This window comes from Odocoileus virginianus, chromosome 19 (assembly GCF_023699985.2).
Source record: "Odocoileus virginianus isolate 20LAN1187 ecotype Illinois chromosome 19, Ovbor_1.2, whole genome shotgun sequence".
In the NCBI taxonomy this organism is placed as follows: Eukaryota; Metazoa; Chordata; class Mammalia; order Artiodactyla; family Cervidae; genus Odocoileus; species Odocoileus virginianus.
This window is the reverse complement of record NC_069692.1, coordinates 22,936,307-22,958,735: the sequence shown is the minus strand read 5'-3', so window position 1 is coordinate 22,958,735 and position 22,429 is coordinate 22,936,307. Positions and strand designations below refer to the sequence as shown.

Below are 22,429 nucleotides of genomic sequence, written 5' to 3'. Positions count from 1 at the left end.
TTTGTTCATAGTAATGCTTCCTAAGGCCCACTTGACTCCACACACCAGGATGTCTGGCTCTAGGTGGGTGACCACACCATCATGGTTACCCTGGTCATCAAACCTTTTTTGTATAGTTCTTCTGTGTATTCTTGCCACCTCTTCTTAATCTCTTTTGCTACTTCTTACCATTTCTGTCCTTTATTGTGCCCATCCTTGCATGAAATGTTCCTTTGATATCTCCAGTTTTCCCGAAGAGGTCTCTCATCTTTCCCATTCTGTTGTTTTCCTTTATTTCTTCACGTTGTTCATTTAAGAAGGCCTTCTTATCTCTCCTTGCTATTTTCTGGACTCTACATTCAGTTGGGTATATTTTTCCCTTTCTCCCCTTACCTTTCACTTCTCTTCTTTCTTCAGCTATTTGTAAAGCCTCCTCAGACAACCAGTTTGCCTTCTTACTTTACTTTTTCTTTGAGGTAGTCTTGGTCACTGCCTCTTGTATAGGGTTATGAACCTCTGTCCATAGTCAGGCACTCTCTCTACCAGATCTGATCCCTTAAAGCTATTTGTCACCTCCACTGTATAATCATAAGGGGTTTGATTTAGGTCATACCTGAGTGGTCTAGTGGTTTTCCCTATTTTCTTCAATTTAAGCCTGAATTTTGCAATAAGGAGTTCATGATCTGAGCCCTAGTCAGCTCCAGGTCTTACTTTTGCTGGCTGTATAGAGCTTCTTCCATCTTCAACTGCAAAGAATATAATCAGTCTGATTTTGGTATTAAAAATCTGGTGATGTCCATGTGTAGAGAGTCCTCTCTTGGGTTGTTGGAAAAGGGTGTTTGCTATGACCACCATGTTCTCTTTGACAAAATTCTGTTAGCCTTTGCCCTGCTTCATTTTGTTCTCAAAGGCCAAACTTGCCTGTTATTGCAGATATCTCTTGGCTTCTTACTTTTGCATTTTAATTCCCTGTGATAAAAAGGACATTCTTTTTTGGTGTTAGTTCTAGAAGGTGTTGTGGTCTTTATAGAAACAGTCAACTTCAGCTTTGGCATCAGTGGTTGGGGTATAGACTTGAATTACTGTGATGTTGAATGGTTTGCCTTAGACATGAACAAAGATTCTGTAATTTTTGAGGCTGCACCCAAGGACTGCATTTCAGGCTTTTGTTGACTATGAGGGCTACTCCATTTCTTCTCAGAGATTCTTGCCAACAGTAGTAGTTATAATGGTCATCTGAATTAAAGTCACCCATTCCTGTCCATTTTAGTTCACTAAGATGTTGATGTTCACTCATGCCTTCTCCTGCTTGACTATGTCCAACTTACTTTAATTCACGGACCCCTAATATTCCAGCTTCTTATACAATATTGTTCTTTACAGCATCAGACTTTACTTTCACTACCAGACACATCCACAAATGAGCATCATTTTCGCTTTGGCCCAGCCGCTTCATTCTTTCTGGAGCTGTTAGTAATTGTCCTCCGCTCTTCCCCAGTAGCATATTGGACCCAGTCTGACCTGGGGGCTCATCTTCCAGTGTCACATCCTTTTGCCTTTTCATACTGTTCATGGAGTTCTCGGAGCAAGACTACTGGAGTGGTTTGCCATTTGCTCCTCCAGTGGGCCACGTTTTGTAAGAAGTCTTCACTGTGGCCTGTTCATCCAGCATGGCTCAGAGCTTCATTGAGTTATGGAAGCCCCTTCACCATGACGAGACTGTGATCCATGAATTAGTTTTTACACATAGCTGTCCAGTTTTCTTAGCACTGTTTGTTGAAGAGATTGTCTTTTCTCCATTGTATAGTCTTGCCTTCCTTATCATAGATTGATTGGCCATAGGTGCGTGGGTTTATTTCTGGGCTTTCTGTCCTGTCCCATTAATCTATATTTCTGTTTTTGTGCCAGTACCATAGAGTTTTGATGAGTGGAGTCAGTGGACCTGATTTCTCCAGCATCCATTTTTTCTTTCTCAGGATTGCTTTGGCTATTTGGAGTCTTTTGTGTGTTTATAAAAATTAAAAATTTTTTGGCTTTAGTTCTGTGGAAAATGCCATTGGTGATTTGATAGGGATTGTATTGAATCTGTAGATTGCCTTGGGCAGTATAGTCATTTGGACACCATTGATTCTTCTAATCCAAGAACATAGAATATCTTTCTATCTGTTTGTGCCGTCCTTGATTTCTTTCATCGGCATTTTGCAGTTTTCGGAGTACAGGTTTTTTGTCTCCGTAGGTAGGTTTATTCCTTAATACTTTATTCTTTTTGCCATGATAGTAAATTGGGTTTCATTAATTTCTCTTTATGATCTTTTGTTTTAGTATATAGAAACATAACAGATTTTTGTGTATTAATTTTGTATCCTGCAACTTTACCAAATTCATTAGGAACTCTAGTAGCTTTATGTATAAATTATATGTCATCTGCAGACAGTGACAGTTTAACTTCTTTCCACTTTGGATTCCTTTTTATTTCCTTTTCTTCTCCAAAATTCTGTTGAACAAAAGCATGAGAGTAAATATCCTTGCCATGTTTCTGATCTTGGAGGAAATGCTTTTAGCTTTTCCCCATTGAGTATGATGCTGGCTGCAGGTTGTCATATAGTCCCTTTATTATGTTGTGGTATGTTTCCTGTATGCCTGTTTTCTGGAGGTTTTTTTTTTTTTTTATCATGAATAGGTGTTGAATTTTGTCAAAAGCTTTTCCTGTATGTATTGAGATGATCATATGGTTTTTAGTCTTCAATCTGTTGATGTTGTGTATCACTCTGATGGATTGGCAGATGTTGAAAAATCCTTGCATCCTTGAGATAAACCCCATTTGTTGTATAATCCTTTTAATATATTGTCAAATTCAATTTGCTATGATTTTGTTGAGAATTTTTGTAACTGTATCTATCAGTGCTGTTCAGTTCAGTTGCTCAGTTGTGTCCGACTCTTTGTGACCCCATGAACTGCAGCACGCCAAGCCTTCCTGTCCATCGCCAACTCCTGGAGTTTACTCAAACTCATGTCCATTGAGTTGGTGATGCCATCCAGCCATCTCATCCTCTGTCACCCCCTTCTCCTCCTGCCTTCAATCTTTCTCAGCATCAGGGCCTTTTCCAATGAGTCAGTTGTTCTCATCAGGTGGCCAAAGTATTGGAGTTTCAGCTTCAGCATTAGTCTTTCCAATGAATATTCAGGACTGAGTTCCTTAGGATAGACTCATTGTATCTCCTTACTGTCCAAGGGACTCTCAAGAGTCTTTTCCGACATCACAGTTCAAAAGCATCAATTCTTTGGCGCTCAGTCCTCTTTATAGTCCAACTCTCACATCCATACATGACCACTGGAAAAACCATAGCCTTGACTAGACGAACCTTTGTTGCAAAGCAATGTCTTTGCTTTTTAATATGCTGTCTAGGTTGGTCATAACTTTTCTCCCAAGGAGCAGGCGTCTTTTAATTTCATGGCTGCAATCACCATTTGCAGTGATTTTGGAGCCCAAAAAAATAAAGTCTGACACTGTTTCCACTGTTTCCCCATCTATTTGCCATGAAATGATGGGACCAGATGCCACGATCTTTGTTTTCTGAATGTTGAGTTTTAAGCCAACTTTTTCACTCTGCTTTCACTTTCATCAGGAGGCTCTTTATTTGTTCTTCACTTTCTGCCATAAGGGTGGTGTCGTCTGCATATCTGAGACTATTGGTGTTTCTCCCGGCAATCTTGTGCTTCTTCCAGCCAGCATTTCTCATGATGTACTCTGCATGTAAGTTAAATAAATAGGGTGACAGTGTACAGCCTTGACATAACTCCTTTCCCTGTTTAGAACCAGTCTGATGTTCCATGTCCAGTTCTAACTGTTGCTTCCTGACCTGCATACAGATTTCTCAAGAGGTAGGTCAGGTGGTCTGGTATTCCCATCTCTTTCAGGATTTTCCAGATTTTGTTGTGATCCACACAAAGGCTTTGGCATAGTCAAAGCAGAAGTAGGTGTTTTTCTGGGACTCTCTTGCTTTTTTGATGATCCAACAGATGTTGGCAATTCGATCTCTGGTTCTCCTGTCTTTTCTAAATCCAGCTTGAATATCTGGAAATTCACGGTTCACGTACTGTTGAAGCCCAGCTTGGAGAATTTTGAGTATTACTTTACTAGCATGTGAGATGAGTGCAATTGTGCAGTACTTTGAGCATTCTTTGGCATTGCCTTTCTTTGGGATTGGAATGAAAACTGACCTTTTCCAGTCCTGTGGCCACTGCTGAGTTTTCCAAATTTGCTGACATATTGAGTGCAGCACTTTCACAGCACCGTCTTTTAGGATTTGAAATAGCTCAACTGGAATTCCATCACCTCCTCTAGCTTTGTTCGTAGTGATGCTTGCTAAGGCCACTTGACTTCACATTACAGGATGTCTGGCCCTAGGTGAGTGATCACACCGTGATTATCTGGGTTGTGAAGATCTTTTTTGTATAGTTCTTCTGTGTATTCTTGCCACCTCTTCTTCATATTTTATGCTTCCGTTAGGTCCATACCATTTCTGTCGTTTATTGTGCCCATCTCTGCATGAAATGTTCCCTTGGTATCTCTAATTTTCTTGAAGATATCTCTAGTCTTTCCCATTCAGTTGTTTTCCTCTATTTGCATTGATCACTGAGGAAGGCTTTCTTCTCTCTCCTTGCTATTCTTTGGAACTGTGCATTCAAATGGGAATATCTTTCCTTTTCTCCTTTGCCTTTTGCTTCTCTTCTATTCACAGGAATTTGTAGGGCCTTCTCAGACAGCTATTTGTAGGGTCTCCTCAGACAGCCCTTTGACCTTTTTGCATTTCTTTTCCTTGTGAATTGTCTTGATCCTTGCCTCCTGTACAATGTCACGAACCTCTGCCCATAGTTCTTCAGGTACTCTGTCTATCAGATCTAATCCGTTGAATCTAGTTGTCACTTCCACTGTATAATTGTAAGGGATTTGGTTTAGGTCATACCTGAATGGTCTAATGGTTTTCTCTACTTTCTTCAATTTAAGTCTCAATTTGGCAATAAGGAGTTCATGGTCTGTGGCCAGTCTTGTTTTTGCTGACTGTATAGAACTTCTCCATCTTTGGCTGCAAAGAGTATAATCAATCTGATTTCTGTATTGACCACCTGGTGATGTCCATGTGTAGAGTTTTCTCTTGTGTTGTTGGAAGAGGGTGTTTGCTATGACCAGTGTGTTCTCTTGGCAAAACTCTATTAGCCTTTGCCCTGCTTCATTCTTTATTCCAAGGCCAAATTTACCTATTACTCCAGGTGTTTCTTGACTTCCTACTTTTGCATTCCCTTCTCCTATGATGAAAAGGCCATCTTTTTTGGTTGTCAGTTCTAGAAGGTCTTATAGGTCTTCGTAGAACCATTCAACATCAGCTTCTTCAGCATTACTGGTCTGGGCATAGACTTGGATTACCGTGATATTCAATGGTGTTATTAGTCTATTCTTTTCTTTTTGTGTGATATCTCTGTCTGGTATCAGGGTGATCATAGCCTCATTGAATGAGTTAGAAATTTTTGGAATTTCTTTCTTCCTCTGACATTTTTGGAATAGTATGAAAAGGATAGGTATTAACTTTTCTCTACATGTTTGGTAGAATTTACCAGTGAACATATCTGGCAATGAACTTGTTGGGAGGTTTTTTTAATTTTAAAGTTTTAATTATTTATTTTTGGCAGCTCTGGGTCTTCTTGTGCATGGACTTCTCATTGTGGTGCCTTCCTGTTGTGGCGCGTGGGCGCTAGGGCTTGCAGTTGTGAGGGGTTAGTTGCTCCAGGCTTCAGTAGTTGTGACGCATGGGCGCTAGGGCTTGCAGTTGTGAGGGGTTAGTTGCTCCGGGCTTCAGTAGTTGTGGAACATGGGCGCTAGGGCTTGCAGTTGTGAGGGGTTAGTTGCTCCGGGCTTCAGTAGTTGTGGAACATGGGCGCTAGGGCTTGCAGTCGTGAGGGTTTAGTTGCTCCGGGCTTCAGTAGTTGTGGAACATGGGCGCTAGGGCTTGCAGTTGTGAGGGGTTAGTTGCTCCGGGCTTCAGTAGTTGTGGTGCGTGGGTGCTAGGGCTTGCAGTTGTGAGGGGTTAGTTGCTCCAGGCTTCAGTAGTTGTGGTGCGTGGGCGCTAGGGCTTGCAGTTGTGAGGGGTTAGTTGCTCCAGGCTTCAGTAGCTGTGGTGCGTGGGCGCTAGGGCTTGCAGTTGTGAGGGGTTAGTTGCTCCGGGCTTCAGTAGCTGTGGAACATGGGCGCTAGGGCTTGCAGTTGTGAGGGGTTAGTTGCTCCGGGCTTCAGTAGTTGTGGCGCGTGGGCGCTAGGGCTTGCAGTTGTGAGGGGTTAGTTGTTCTGGGCTTCAGTAGCTGTGGTGTGTGGGCTCCGTATTAACAGCTTCCCGGCTCTAGAGCCCAGGGTCAGCACTTGTGATGCACGGGCTTAGTTGTTCTGTGGCCTGTGGCGTTTTCCTGGATCAGGGATTGAACTTGTGTGCTTTGCACTGGCAGGTGGATTCTTAACCACCAAACCACCAGGGAAGTTCTCTTGGGAGGTTTTTTTAAAATTACCATTCAATTTCAGTCCTGGTAATTTGTTCAGTATTTTCTGTTTCTTCCTGGTTCACTGTTGGGAGATTTTATGTTTCTAGGAATTTGCCCATTTTGTCTAGGTTGTCCAGTTTATCGGAATATAGTTGTTTGTAATCATCTCTTATGGGCCTCTGTCTCTCTGTGGTGTCAGTTATAACTACTACTTTTTCATTTCTGATTTTATTGATTTTGGCACTCTCTTTTTTCTTGATGAGTGTGGGTAAAGGTTTATCGATTTTGTTTGTCTTTTCGAAGAATCAGCTCTTAGGTTCACTGATTTTTTTTTTCTATTTTTTTGGACTTACTTTTCTGTTAAAAATTAAAAATTTTTATTAGAGTATAGTCGATAACAATGTTGTATTAGTTTCAGGTATACAGCAAAGTGTCTCAGGTATACATATACATGTATCTATTCTTTCTCAAGTTCTATTCCTATTTAGGTTATTACAGAATACCGAACAGAGTTCCCTGTGGTATACAGTAGGTCGTTTCAGTTCATAGATTCATTGATTTTTTTTTTTTTTTTGCTATTGTATTTTTTTAGTCTCTGTTTCATTTATTTCTGCTCTGGTCTTCATGCTTTCTCTTCTATCAGTGTTGGGTTTTATTTGTTCTACTTTTTCTAGTTCTTTTAGTCATAGTTTAGGTTCTTTATTTGAGATTTTTCCTGTTTCCTGAGGTAAGCTTGTATTGCTGTAAACTTCTCTTTTAAACTGCTCTTGCTGTGTCAATAGATTTTGTATCCTGTCTTTGTTTTCATTGGTCTCCAAGTATTTTTCTATTTCCTGGTTGATTTCTTCAGTGGTTCATTGGTTATTTAGTAGCATATTGTTTAGCCTCCATCTGTTGTGTGGGGGTGTTTTTTTTTCTTTTGACGTTTTTTTCTTGTAGTTGTTTTATAGTCTCATAGTGTCTTTGTAGTGTCTTTACAAAAGATGCTTGATCCTGTTTCAGTTTTCTCAGATTTAGTAAGGTTTGTTTTGTGGCCTAGCATGTGATCTGTCCTGCGGAGTGTTCCATGTACTTTTGAAAAGAATGTGTATTCTGGTTCTTTTGGATGGAATCTTCTATCTGTATGTATCTGCTAAGTGCACTTGATATAATATGTCATTTTAGGCCGTTTTCTTAGTAATTTTTTTGGTCTGGATGATCTGTTCATTGATGTAAGTGGGGTATTAAAATCCCCTGCTACTATGTGTCACTGTTGGTTTCTTCTCTTATGTCCATTAATATCTGCTTTATGTATTTAGGTGCTTCTGTGTTGAGCGCATATTTATTTGCAGTTGTTTTTTCTTCTTCCTTGATTGATCCCATTGATCATCATGTAACATCTTTCTTTGTCTCTTATAAAAGTCTTTGTTTTAAAGTCTGTTTTGTCAGATATAAATATTGGTACTCGGGCTCTCTTTTGATTTCAGTTCGCATGGAACCCCTTTTTCCATTCCCTCACTTTCTCTGTGTCTTTAAGACCTGAAGTGTGTTTTTTGTAGGCAGCATATACAGGTCTTGCTTTGTATCCATTCAGCCGTTCTTTGTCTTTTGGTTGGAGCATTTAATCAGTTTACATGATGGTTATTGATATATATGTTCTTATTGCCATTTTGTTAATTTTTGGGGGGTTGTTTTTGCAGATTTTTTCTTCTTTTGTTCTTGTGATTTGAATGATGACTATCTTGAGTGTTATGTTTTGATTCCTTTCTCTGTTTTGTACATCTTTTATAGAGTTTTTGGTTTGTGGTTACCATGAAGTAGGGAGGGGTATGTGTGTGTATATGTGTGTATGATTGTTTTTAATTGCTGTTCTCTCAATTTCAAATACATTTTAAAAACCCTGCATTTGTACTTTCTACCCCTCACAGTTACTATTTTTGAAATTATTATACATCTAAATAGTTTGTGTATCTTTTAACTGCTCATTGTGGATTCAGATGATTTTACTTTTGTATTTTAGCCTTCCCAGTAGCTTTGTATGTGAGTAATTTACTACCTTTACTGTATATTTGCCTTTACTTATGAGCCTTTTCTGGAGAAGGTAATGGCACCCTACTCCAGTACTCTTGCCTGGAAAATCCCATGGACGGAGGAGCCTGGTAGGCTGCAGTCCATGGGGTTGTTAAGAGTTGGACATGACTGAGCGACTTCACTTTCACTTTTCACTTTCATGCATTGGAGAAGGGAATGGCAACCCACTCCAGTGTTCTTGCCTGGAGAATCCCAGGGATGGGGAGCCTGGTGGGCTGCCGTCTATGGGGTCGCACAGAGTCGGACATGACTGAAGTGACTTAGCAGCAGCATGAGTCTTTTCATTTCATAAGTTTCATGTTTTTAATTATTGTCTTTTCTTTTTTGCTTAGAGAAGTTCCTTTAATTTCTTGTAATGCTGTTGTGGTGCTGATGAAGTCTTTTAGATTTTGTGTGTCTATAAAACTTTTGATTTATCCATCAGATCTGAACAAGAGCCTTGATGGGTAGAATCTTCTTGGTTATAGGCTTTGCCCTTTCATTACTTTAAATATATCGTGCCACTCTGTTCTGAAAGTGAAAGTGATAGTTGCTTAGTCGTGTCTGTTTGCGATTCCATGGACTATAGCCCGCCAGGCTCCTCTGTCCATGAAATTCTCCAGGCAAGAATACTGGAGTAGGTTGCCATTCCATTCTCCAGGGGATCTTCCCAACCCAGGGATTGAACCTGGGTCTCCTGCATTGCAGGCAGGTTCTTTACTTTTAAGCCTTGGGAAGCCCCCACTCCCTTCTGGTCTGCTGAAAAGTCAGCTGTTAGCCTTATGGGAGTTCCCTTGTGTTAGCTCCTTGTTTTTCCCTTTCTAATTTTAATATTTTCTCTTTATCTTTAATTTTTGCCATTTTAATTACTGTGTGTCTTGGTATGGCCCACTTTGGGTTAATCTAGTTTTGGACTCTCTCTGCTTCCTGGTCTTGAATGTCTGTGTGCTTTCCCAGGTTAGGCACGTTTTCAGCTATTATGTCTCAAATGTGTTCTCAACCTCTTTGTCTTTTTCTTTTCCCTCTGGAATCCCCATAAAGCAAGTATTTGTACCCTTAATGTTGTCTCAGAGGTCTCTTAAACTGTTCTCATTTCTTTTTTCTTCAGCATCACTGATTTCCACTGCTCTGTCTGCCAGCATTCCTCTGTATCATTTAGTCTACTGTTGATTCCCACCAGGATTTCTCATTTATTTCATTCTTCATCCCTGGTAGGACGTTCTTTATATTTGTTGACTCTCTGTTGTAAACATCTAACTTCTTGCTCTGTGCATCCATTTTTTCTTCCCAAGTTCTTTGATCATCTTTATGTTACCCTGAATTCTTTCTTGGGTAATTGCCTATATCCACTTGGCTTAGTTTTTCTTCTGGACTTTGTTTCTTCTTTGCGGGTATTTTCCTCTGTCACCTCATTTTCCCTAATGTTTTTAATGCATCTGGTGGGTTGGGTACATTTCCTGACCTTGGAGAAGTGACCTGTTGTAGACGTTCTGTGTGTCCCAGCAGCACACTCCCCTCTCATCACCAGAGCTGTCTGCTCTAGGGATGCCTGCTGAGCTGGCTGTGTGGTCCTTGCGTGGCAGGCTGACTGGTGTGGGCAGTCTAGTAAGCTTGAATGGCCCCTGGCTGAGTTGGTTGCAGGCCCTTACAGGGTAGCAGAGGCTACTGGCGGCTCGTTGCCAGGGCTTGGTCATGCCGTGTGTGGCTGTGGAACTCCGGGGGTCCTGGGGCGAGTGCTGGCTCACTGGTCAGCTGAGTTAGGGTCCAGGAGACCTCAGGCAGGGCTGGTGCCTGCCCACTGGTGGGTGAAGCCAGGACCTGGGGCTCATGCTGGCCCACTGGACTATCTGCTCCTTTTGAATATTCAGTTCCCACCTGGGGTCTTCTGTGGCTAAGCCTTCTGGAGTTCTCTAACAGTGATCAGCTCTGGCATTTTTATTTTTGGATTTATCCAATGGAGGTGGCAAAAATCTTCATCTTCTTGAAACCAGTGTCAATTATCTGTCTTTACCAATAGACTGTGATATACCTGAGGACAGGGCATTACTTTGGTTTTTCTAGATGAACAAATGTGGGGCATAACTTAAATGCTAAGTATTTATTGAGTGACTAATACATTTGTGTACATATTTTGCATTCACCCACATTCCCATTCATAAAGCCTGTTAGAGCAGGTGGTATTATCCTGAGTTTTCAAAGAAAATGACTATTTTTAAACTTCTTAATATCTGTAGCCAAATCAGTTCCTTTTCCAAAGGGCTGCATTACCATTAACAATCATGCTGAACCCCAGGGCACAGGATTTCCTTACTCCTCACGTATCACTGTTACCCATAACCTCCTTGTCCTTCCCTCCAACCAGTCAGTCAGTGAAAGACTCCAGGCACTAAGGTCATATTTTTATTTTAAAATGGCTTCATTTGTCTCCCTAGTCACATATTTCTCCCCAAATATATACAGAAGCCTCATTTATAAACCTGACTTCTTCTACAAGATATGTCTCTTTGTAAGCTGCTCTGACCAAAGTGACAAGCAGAGTTATGACAGTGAGATGAGGCCAATATGGCAGGTTTACGGCTACATCTTACGACTTCCTCCTCAGACCCCAAATGCTAGAAACAATCCATGACTGTTTTCCTATAGCTACTTATTAAGCAAAACTCCAGGGCATTAATGGTATCAAAATCCCTTCACTTATAAAACCAAAAATGGTTAGGTTTAAGAAGCCTCCTCACATCACGGAGAGACGGGTATTCAGGAGGGTAACAGTGAGTAGAGCCCCGCTGGCCGGCAGCTCCGAGAGGGCGGGTCTTACTGAGAGCTCTCTTGCAGCCTGAAAATAGCTATCTGTGCACTGCCGTCTTCCCCCTCTCGTTGCTCTTTTCATGGCAGAGCCCTAATAATGTCATCTATAACCAGGTTTATTTTTACTTTATAAAATCAAATACGTGAGTATTTTAAGAATTGCCATTCTGAAGTTGAGAAATCAACCGAAGTCTTAACACTGGGGAACAAATGGACAGATCAACATTCTACAGCAACAAGACTCTACTAGAGTGAAGTACAGCTCTGGGAGGGCAGCATTCTTGACGGCAGGGCACGTGCTGCTTCTGAGGCCCGGGAGGACATGTCCTGTGACGATCAGCAAGGTTGAACACAGTCTGCAAACTTGCCCCAGCCCTCACAGAACTACCTCCTCTAAGAGTTCTTTGTAACTGCGTCTCTGTTCACAGTTTAATCTGTTTTCCCCCAATATTCTGGCCTTCTTCACAGACACTATTAGAAACTGAAGTTCATTTAAAATTGAACATTACCTGTCAGCATCTGCCTGTTTCCACTGTTGACTGGGACCTTTCTCTGTGGGAGCAAAGAGGGGAGCTTAGTGTTTTAAGTAGCTTTTGTTACTGCTTTACCTCTAGGGAAACACACTGGTGGGAAGAGAACAGAATGAGAGGACTTTTAATTTAAGCGAGTGTTGAGATTATTTCTTAAGCATAACTCGGAAGATGAAAGTTTTTTTTTTCCAATCTGGGTGAAAGAGAAAACTTTATTAATAACTGTTCTAAAAGGGAGGAGAAATAATTATGCAAGTATACTGGAAGCTTCTTACAAAATGTTTTTTGGTAAAAGAGGATCATGTTTCAACACACTCACTCACTGATGACAGTTACTGAAACAGCAAACAGCAAAAGGCTCATTAAAAGGCTGACCGGGTCAGGCTACAGACTCTGAGGGCAGAGTGAAAAGGGAGGCAGTTCCCTGCAGAAAAGGGAACCAGAGACATGCTAGGTGCCTAAAAGTAGTTTTGAGCACTAGGTACTGAATAACTGCTTGTTAGTTTGGCTGTGTCCAGTTATGAAGAGGTTAAGAATGATTATTCTGTTGAGAATATTGTGTCTAGCTATTCTGATGAGAAAGATGATGTAAACAGAAGACTTATTTCCAGTGCATAACCAGGTGAGCTATGTTAAAATTAATTTTTTTCTATTGAAAATAATTTTTTAAGAAGTACTAATATAATTTTTGCTTTCCCTCTGGACATTGTATCTAAATGAACATGGGAGATGTACTAAAACTCCGGAATGATGAAAGCTAAACATTTCCTAGACTACTCTTGCTCCCATTTTAAAAAAAATCTGAAAGTTTGGGTAAGGGAATTATAGCATCAATTAGGATATGAGTTAAATTTACCTTATTAAAATTCAGAAGGGGTCGGGTAGGGAAGGTGTAACTAACATAGGCTTAGAGAACAGATGAAGAGCATTTGACTTATAGCAAAATAAAACCACACTGCTGTATCTCGTATTTTATTCAATTTTAATATGGTTTCCATTATTAACTTTTAAAACAAAATGATTTCCAGTTTAGAAAACAATGCACTGACCACATAATTCTTTTTTTATATACAGTTATACAAATATTCTAAATACACATTTTGTGTTCAAGATGATGGCAAATAAGATTAACTGTACAGTACATAAGGAAAGAAAATATTTTAAGCATATTTAGAAGCAATAGAAATGTCTATACAAAACAAGCAAAAATGGAATAAAATTTTTTATTTTTAAAGTATTGCAACAGGCCCACAGGTTTGTAACAAAAATGTCTTTGCACAGTTCCTCACAATGCCCCATTAATAGCTAAAGCAAGACAGCGGTTTTAGAAAATAATGTTTCAAAATGCTACACATGGTACTATTGTTTGCACAGTTTGATCAAAATAACAACTCTACTCTGAGTCAAGCAAAACCTAGAGGAAATATACCAAACAACTTGAAAATCATTTGTATAAAATTCATTGCACATTATTTTACTCAGTTGTTTGAAAAGTAAAAAAGTGTATTTACAAAATATTTCGCAGTCAAAATTATAAAGTGAATGAGTATCTCTAAGTAACACGTCTTGATACAGACAGTTCAAGGAAAACACGAATGTCTTTTTTTAAAGAGGTTTTCAGTGCTCCTTCCACAGGGAAGTAAATACGATCTACTCAAATGGATTTACAAGATGTTACACATACTGGAGCAAATTCAACATCTGCATTATAAAACAATGTTAAAAAGGTGAAAGGATGAGGAATTTGTACATTGTAAGAAGTGAGCTATTCAGAGATCAACAGATACGATTTTTAATTCAGTTATCATAAAAGTCTTCATAGTCTTCAGATTAGACAGACAATGAACATACTTGACTCGATGGAAGTTGAAAAAGCACCATGCACAACAGTTAGTGGTAAACACTGAAAATAGCACCTGGAATTCTGTGATATTGACAATTTAAAACTGGTCTAGTAATTGCCGGAGATACGGTGCCTTGGATAATTCTCTGTTTACTCGGGAGAGTTTGTAAAGTACTGGGCAGTTCAGAGAAACACATGGGATATGTCGATCAAAGCAGCCTGTGCAGTTCTTGCATACCTGAAAGAACAAGAGGAGTACATCAAACGATAGGACGGGTTCTATCTCTCTGTGTGTAAATAGCAGACTTTTATAGTCCTTCGTGACCCACCACAAATTACTGGCACATATTACAGAAAAGTTTCATTAGTTTTCATCTTTTTGAAGCATAGCTAACCCTAAGTTGAGATGTTTCTAAAGAATATTGTCTCACAAACCATAGAGCGTGAAATTCCCTAAAGGATTCATTTAATCCCAGAAAGCAACTTTCATTTATGGTAGAATCCTATTGTATTAAGATTCACAAAACAGGCTACCCAATTACCATTCAAAGCCTGGCTCTTAAATTAGCTATGTACACTGTTTTTTCAAGTTACTCTAACATTTTATATGCTAATCAAAAAGTTATCCACTTTCTTATTTCAGAAGAGAAAATGCTAGTATGGGGGGAAAAATATCAAAGATTTTGAAAGTAGCTGGATAGACCAATAGTTTCAACCCTGGCTCTACATGAGCTTAAAAACAGACTAATGTCTGAGCCTGATCCCAGACCAGTGAATCAGGATCTTCGGGTGTGAAAGCTTAAGAATCTGTACATCTTAGGGCTCCCAGATGATACTGATGTATAATGAGAACTGATCTGAAAGAAAATATTAAATCATAAGGCACTTTTTAAAGAAAAGCATCATATCTTACCCAGTGATCAGATTTTAATATGTAAGGTCTCAAGTCACACACACAGTTTAAAAGTGGTAAAACATGAAAAACTTTAAAGGATACTAGTGAGGGCCCCAAGGGTTAAGAAAATACAGGGTGATTTTTAATGTGAACAGTTTATCCAAGTGATTTTAAAAAGGGATAGCAATTAGCAGCTGTTATACTAATTACCTTTTGAGAGAGAAATCAGATCTGCTCTAGTTAATTCTCTGGTCTGTATCTAAGAGCTTCTGTTTTAGAGGGCTCACAGGGGAAGAAGAAAAAAAAACCTCGTTCTCTGCCCCAATATTTTTCAGTCGATTGCAGGGCCCATTTTTCTCAGCACCCTGTCACTCCACCCGGTATTATGGTCCTGCCACAAGTGAACTGCTCAGACCCAAGCTTCAGTGTGCTTTCTGGAGACTAAATGTGCTGTTCTGTTCTGAAGACTTGCACCAATTAGATCTCTGCCAAGAGACTTAAAGCTACTCCTAAATATAGAATGTCTGTATTACAGCTCCATGTCCTGCAGCTACATCCAGGTGCCAGAACAAACTGATAAATATTTATGCGCTCTGTCCTTGTCTGATAAATAAACCAGGATGGAATTACTTGTCTCGCTAAACTTAATGTTTAGTTTCAAGATCTTTTACTGGTGATTTAAACCCTGAACAGGTTATGTTTAAAACTTTAAACACCATAACCTAGAAACTTATTTTTTAGCAGATACTTAAGAAAACAAACAAACAAAAAACTGCTTTAATATTTATTGATCCTTTTCTTTTGTTATCCTTTGGCTTACTTTCTAGATTTTTGAAAAATTTTCAGTCAGATGCTTAATTTTGTTTTTTATGTTTATAATTAAATGTTTAAGGTGATGAATTTTTCTCTGAGATCTGCCATGGCTGTCTAGAATCTTGTATGTACTGTTTGTTTAATAAGGAGTGTTAAAATTTCAAAATAGAAGGATCATTTTGTTTTCTGAGTTTACTAGCTTAATAGAATTGTACTGATAAAACGTTTGTAATATTTCTACTTTCTGAAATTTATTAAGGTTTTTGTAGTCTAAGATATGGTCAATTATTTAACATTTCATATAAATGTTTTCTATAACTTGAAGACATATTCTGTAATCTTGGGTTAGAGAGTTTGACATATAATCAAAAGGTTTACCTTATAATGTTTAGATCTTTAGTAATTGTACTTATTTCTGATCACTTGACTTGTCTTGGTATGAGAGCTGTTTACTATTACTAATGTTTCTGACAGTTTCTCATTTTATCTCCTGTAATTTCTGCTTTGTGAGAATTCCTACAGGTTATTTATGTACAGGAGACACATTTTAATTCTCTTAGGAAAAAAGCAATCCTAAAGTTAAAATATCTCTTTAAAGATGAACCACCCCTTATTTATGAATAGCATTACTTTTAAAACTGCATTTTTATAAGAAATAAGACCTAATATTGAACAAGGGTTCTGGTTAAACTGATGGCATAACTAGTTAGCACAGTGTATGTTGCTGGGGGCAGAAGACAGGTCCAGGGAGCTGCCTCTGACTTCAGGAGCTCTGGAGGCCCTGCCCATGTCTCCACCTTTTACTAGAAGCCAACTAGGGAATTCTCTAGGAGGGCAAGTTGCTGCCATTGGGGTAAGAACCTAAAAAACAGAAGTTAGGGACACCTGGTGACTAGTGGTTGTACTAATTGCAACCACCACTTTGTGGTGATACAAAAACTGGGACAAATGGGCTGAAAGTCGGTTGGTAATCACTGCAGTGACTTACTGCTGCTTTAACTGTGCATTCAGCAAGAAGCTGTCTCTGGGCTGGACTCTAGCTAGGACAGCTGACTCAGCAGTGAGAGAGGGCAGGGCCTCTGTCCTCACCTGCTCTCTGGTGAGGATGCTCGAGCCACAGTGCTGAGAATGGACGGGATGGCAGTGGGGTCAGGGTGAGGCTGCTGCAGGAGTTTAGGGAGAAATAATGGTGGCTGGACTATAGGATGATAACAGAAGGGAAGCAGAAAAGTTCTTATTTATTTAAGAACTAGTTAGTAGATGGACGGGGAGAGGGAAAAGTCAATTTATCATTTCAATAAGCTAGGTTTCTATGGTTGCATCAATAAAATCATACCTTTCAGATGCTACCATCCTTAATGAAATTCATTTACTGCATTCTAAATGACTAGCTATATACACTATATAACTTAAAGAGTTTTCTGTCAATGCAGAACAGCAGCTAGGATGGTGCAGAGGAAACAGTCTGTAACATTCTTAACTATCCTTCTATAACCATACAAATTCTGAACAGCCTCGTCTCCCCAGAGATGGCTTCTGTCCTGTTGCCCTGCATGGCAGCTAGGAGTGTCCTTCTAGGAGGCTGTGGATACTCTGACTTGATTCAAAAGCCTCTTTACCTTGAAGGGGCATGGTGCAGAGCCTGGCCTTTACATACTGTGGCTGGATTACTTTAGAGCAGATAAGCTGCTAGGAGAGAGTGTATAGGAGAGTTCACAACAGAAGAGCTAGTAGGGACCTATGAAAGAGCATCAACCTGCATTCTGAGAAATCTGGGGCCAGGGACATGGGCAATACTATGGAGTCCAGACTGAAAACCCGATGTCCTTACTATCCACTGGATTCATTTTCCACTAAATCACACTGCCTCTCAACCATCTGGTTGGCTTTAAAACATTTCAATAACCTTATATGTTACTCATATAAAGACAAAACAAACTCCACCACAAGATTGTTATTCTTTCCTGAAAGCTAAAAATGTAACTTGAAACATGATGGTATAAGAAGATATAATCAGTCATTAAGAACTGCAAACCTTCCAAGTAGACTAGCAATTCTCTAAGAAAACAAGATTTCTATGAGAATGGTAAGTAGATATGGGAGACACAGCAATTAGCACTTTCTTTTTTTAGAAATACTGCTATAAAAGAAACTGGATGGCTGGACAGTATAGTTCTATGGTTCTAATAAACATAGTTAGTTTTTAGTAGTTCAATTATGCTATTTTCAGGATTTTAGAAATTCATTAACTTAGAATCCTTACTCCACTTTCACATCTCACACTACACCTCCCTCAGGAGTTGACTACATTTCCCTGAAGACTCAGACTGCTTGGGATTCTGGGTCTATTGAACAAGGGATGTACCTTTACAAGTCGCTCCTGTTGACGCTCCAACTCTCGAATTTCTTGGTTGAGGATGACTGCTACATGCTGAGGCTGGCTGCGACATTTACTGCAGATGCCGTGCTGAGTCAGGTCATCACACACAGGACAGTGTAAGGTAGTGAAATATTGTGCGATAGTGCCTTTCCGCCCTTCAAGTTCATTTCGAGAGGAGCTGGTGGCCTTCTGGATCTATACAAACATCAATTCAGAAATAAGTCTAAGCCAGCTTTATAGCAGAGTGGCTCTTCTCATGCTAGTTACAGGATCACTAAGGCATTATTTCCTGTGTTCAACAAATTACTGAATAGCTACTATATATCAGGCACTGTTCTAGATAATGGGACTTTAGAAAAGAACAAAGTCCTTCCTTTATAGCTTAATATCATCAGATATAGTGTTTTGTTTTCCTTTTTGGGGGGGGGATGGTCTCAGAAAGGTACAAACGTCCAGTTGTGAATAAGTCATCAGGATATATTATATAAATTAGGAAATGCAGTCAATAATATTGCAGTAACTTTAAATGGTAACAGATGATAACTGGATTTTATCATGGTGATCGTCTCATTGTCAAATCACTATATTGTATACTTGACACTAATATCACATTGTATGTCAATTATACCTCAATAAAAAACAAACAGTTTCTTGTCACTCCGTGTTTTTGGTTGTGATATGTAGGTGTATGAAATTACAGGGGGCAAAGGAGATCATGGAGGACAAAGGAGGAAATCCAGGTGGAGAGTGGACACTGTTTCAGACTGCACAGTTTTGGCCATGGAAGCAAGGTAAAAAAGTAACCTATTAGGCATTAAGGTGCAAAATTCAAGCAAAAGTAAACCTGGAGTATTTCAAATGAAATTAGATACATGTTACCAAGCTTCCTTCTTTGAAGTTGATAATGGTTTCAGAGATCTGTCCTCTGATACTCTTTTCACACTGAAATAACATTATCCTCTTACTATCTATCATACCCTTGGTGTATTCCCCTGGTGTCTTACAAGTCACTCTGCACCAAAGTTATTAGGTTAGCCTTTTATAAATGCCACTGGTTGAACACTCTTGCTGCTGATGTAATGAAAAACACTAATAGCTTTGTGGTGCAGAGCCAGGGCCCAGTGTTACAGATGCTGGCCAACAGACTGTCTGAAGCACAGCTTCACCCTCAATTTCCCAGTAAAAACAATTTAAGTATTAACTTATATCAATTTTCCTGAATACTGTCAGGCTTTCCTAGTCTGAGCAAATGGCTGAGCAGACCTAATTGTAAACATCAGATAACAACTGCTACTTTCCTAGAGTAATGTATCCCTGATTGTTACAGAACCACAAATTGTTCCTTCAGGGCTCCGATGGGGATAAACTAAGAAAAAAGGAGTTCAGGCAAAACTCCCTTTGGTAAGATTTCACACTGCATGTTTTATTTTAGTAAAACGATACTGTAATATTCTTTACTCTGGTTTCTACAGAACTATTGTCTAGCTACTAGAGCTTATATATTTCTTAAATACCCATTTTGAAGGAATTTCTGCTCTCTTTCATTCTTATTTGCTGTTTGTGATATTTTATAGTTAAGTGTTTACCACTGAAGTAGCTGTGGGATTTATTTTAATCTTCTATAATTTGGCTAATCTGACAGAAGCTGGGAAGGTGTTTGTAAAAGATGAAACCAGGAAAGTATAGCACCTTTGTTGCTTTAGGATAATGAAGGATTTGTTCTGCTCTGATAGCATGTAAATAAAAGCTTTAGTTCTACTGAAAACGTTAAGTGAATTCTCTATGGAGTCATCCCACAGGTGCTGTTCAGTAGGCTTACCCTTGGTAATTCATGATACCAGCTGAAGACATCGATGCCAATGAGAGAGAAGATTCTTGCCAGGGGTGGAAGGATTTGCTTGGTGATATAGTAAGTGGCATTCAGTCTCAGAGTTGGGTCCTGCAGGACCTCCACTGGGCGCCTTACTAGTTGGATAAGTGGTACTCCAGGGGCCCCATAAATGATGACGTATGGGACTCGCTCCCCAACTCGAGGCTCAGAGCGCCGATCGTAAGTAAGCATTTTCCTATTTAAATCCAAATAAAACAGTCACTCAAAGACTGTCATGGAAGGCATCTCTTCAGAAAATGAAATGAGAATTAAACAATAATCAAGCCATGAGAAATTGACAAGGGGAACCTTCAAAGTAGTTTTAACTCTGACAACCATATACACTTCACTTAGCACCAAGTGGATATGCTCTAAGAGTTTAATAAAACTTACCCTGTTAATTACTGTTACCTGGAGAACAGTATGAGTTGGCAGATACAAACTAGTTTAAATTAACTATCATAAATCTAAAAGATAAGAGAAAATTTCGCTGATCAGCTGATCTCCTTCTAGAATGACACCACCTTACTGCTGTGGTAGGATCAATACTGAGGACTACCTATGATTCTGATATAGGAAAAACAATCACGTCCAGCTCTGTAACAGATTACAGTTTCACTGAATCGTTTTTGCAGGGAAGGCCAAAAGAGGAGATCTTTATTCCACTTCAGAGCTTGCAGCATTTGGGGGTCACCCACTCACGTTGATAAGGCTTCATGCGGGTGGGAGCACAGACAGCTGTGTATCTGTGCCTGTGGACGAGGTCTTCTCATCTACTCCATTCAGAATCCCGGGACCACACTGAGTAGGTACTGCGGGCTGTGCTGCTATGCGCATCATTACCTTGTAAGTTCAAGGGCTGGCACACAGGCACCGGGTTTGTAAGAGGCACTTCCTCTGTATTCCTTGGCAAAGATAAAATCTTGTATGCTGGCCTTTCCTTCCAGAAGCTTCATACATTGTCGCTGAACATACTGTTTAATTAAACTTATATCTCTTGTTTCAAATAGCAGCTTCAGAGAACGCTCAAGTATCTTAAAAAGAAAATGGATATGCTAGTAAAGGTAAAACATCCTATATTTCATCACTGCTGTTACACTTTCACTTATATAACTTACCAGAAAACTTCCTGATCTACCTAAACAATCTCCTATTTACAATGACTGGATAATAAAAAATTATTGAAACTGGGAATTATTTGGAGATTTAGCTTGCTATTTCTAAAAATAGATTATGTAGTTTGAGGAAAATCATATTGGAATGACATGCAGATGAAGTGTTTGCTGTGTGTGGTGAGCAACATGAAACATTTAAGTTGTCTTATATAGCCAAGAGTACTCTAGGCACAGAAAGCTAGACATGATTTTCATGTATTATTTTTTATTTACTCTGTTATAGAAAGGGTTGGATTCAGGTGGACAGAAAGAAGTTTAAACATCACCAAGGAGTGAAAGAAAAGCCAGTCTTTTGCCTTTTTATAAAATGTCGGTAAATAGAAACTGTGACAGAATTTTCTGTGCTGCAGTATTTCTATTGGAAAATGACTGACATACAGTGGAATGAATTTAAATTAGTTCCAGGTGAAAGCTCTGCATCTTATTTTGAGTACTGGAATCCATACGTATTTTACACAAGAAATTTGCTAACTTAGCTAACGTACCATTCTTCCCTCAGAGAAAGAATGCACTGGATAGTACCTTTCCAGAAACTAGTATGAAATATATCTCAAATTTATATGATGTTACATATATGACATATAGGTTTGATTACTGTCAATCTCCTATGCTTTTAATGCTCTCATATGGTATAAACAGAATAGCACTCTACACACTTTTTTTTGCTTTGAGAAAACCTTTATTGCACATTGTTGAATTAATTTGTTTGAATAAACAGCACACAAAACAAAGATTTATGTTGTGAAAATCCCTGAAGCTTCTAATCAGCAGTCTGCAAGGAGTTGAGACTTTGGTTTTGTGTCTTTTTAAGGCATACATTTCTCATTTAATTTTAAATTTTGAACATAATTGTTTTCCAAAGTATTTTTGGTATCAGTAATAAAACTTCTCCACCATGAAACTGCAGTTCCTGATCCTGAAAGGCTGCTCTTTTCTATGAGACTGAATGTGCCCCCAAGGGCCCTGGTGCATCATGTAGATTTTCACAAGGCTGGGCAAGTACTAATAAGTCAATCCCTGTGGGATCAAATACCAAATATTTGGTATGCACTTTGATTTTCATAGATACACAGAATACTCTTTCAACTTTGTCCTTTAATACTACAGGAAAGGAAAAAACCTATACATGAGTACTAAAAAATCTGATCTTCTCCAGAAATCATAATAACAGTTGCCCTTCAGAACCAAATCTGTGATTGTTAGATGATTTTTTTTTCTTTTCTTTCTCATTCTCTCTCTTGAAAGTGACTTAGTCATGGATGACTCATGTGACCCCATGGACTGTAGCCCACTAGGCTTCTCTGTCCATGGCATTTTCCAGGCAAGAATACTGGAGTGGGCTGCCATTTCCTATTCTCTACACTGAGTTTTATGATAGCATTAAAAGCACGAGAGATTGACAGTAATTATTTTTCATTTGTTACAGAACAAATATGGGCCTGAATAAAGAAAAAAAGAAATAAAAAATACTATGACTAAAATTACTGTGGTTGAGAAACTTAGGTAATTTATAGTACCAGTGTTCAGAAATCTTCCTAACTTGTATTTGGTAACCCAAGTAG

At 39.1% G+C, this 22,429-nt stretch overlaps 1 protein-coding gene across 4 annotated transcripts in view; it reads right to left on the bottom strand.

The window, feature by feature from the left end:
- Positions 1-12,854: 12,854 nt before the first annotated feature.
- The window catches only part of REV3L (REV3 like, DNA directed polymerase zeta catalytic subunit), a 176,210-nt gene continuing 166,635 nt past the window's right edge, over positions 12,855-22,429 (bottom strand). For all 4 annotated transcript variants that reach the window (XM_020890382.2, XM_020890383.2, XM_070449944.1 and 1 more), the window contains 4 exons: positions 20,536-20,726; positions 19,642-19,888; positions 17,808-18,017; positions 12,855-13,972 (listed from right to left, as the gene is read on the bottom strand). In XM_020890382.2, the coding sequence (XP_020746041.2) occupies positions 13,832-13,972; positions 17,808-18,017; positions 19,642-19,888; positions 20,536-20,726 (789 nt within the window). In that variant the 3' untranslated portion in view covers positions 12,855-13,831. The remainder of the gene's footprint in view (positions 13,973-17,807; positions 18,018-19,641; positions 19,889-20,535; positions 20,727-22,429) is intronic.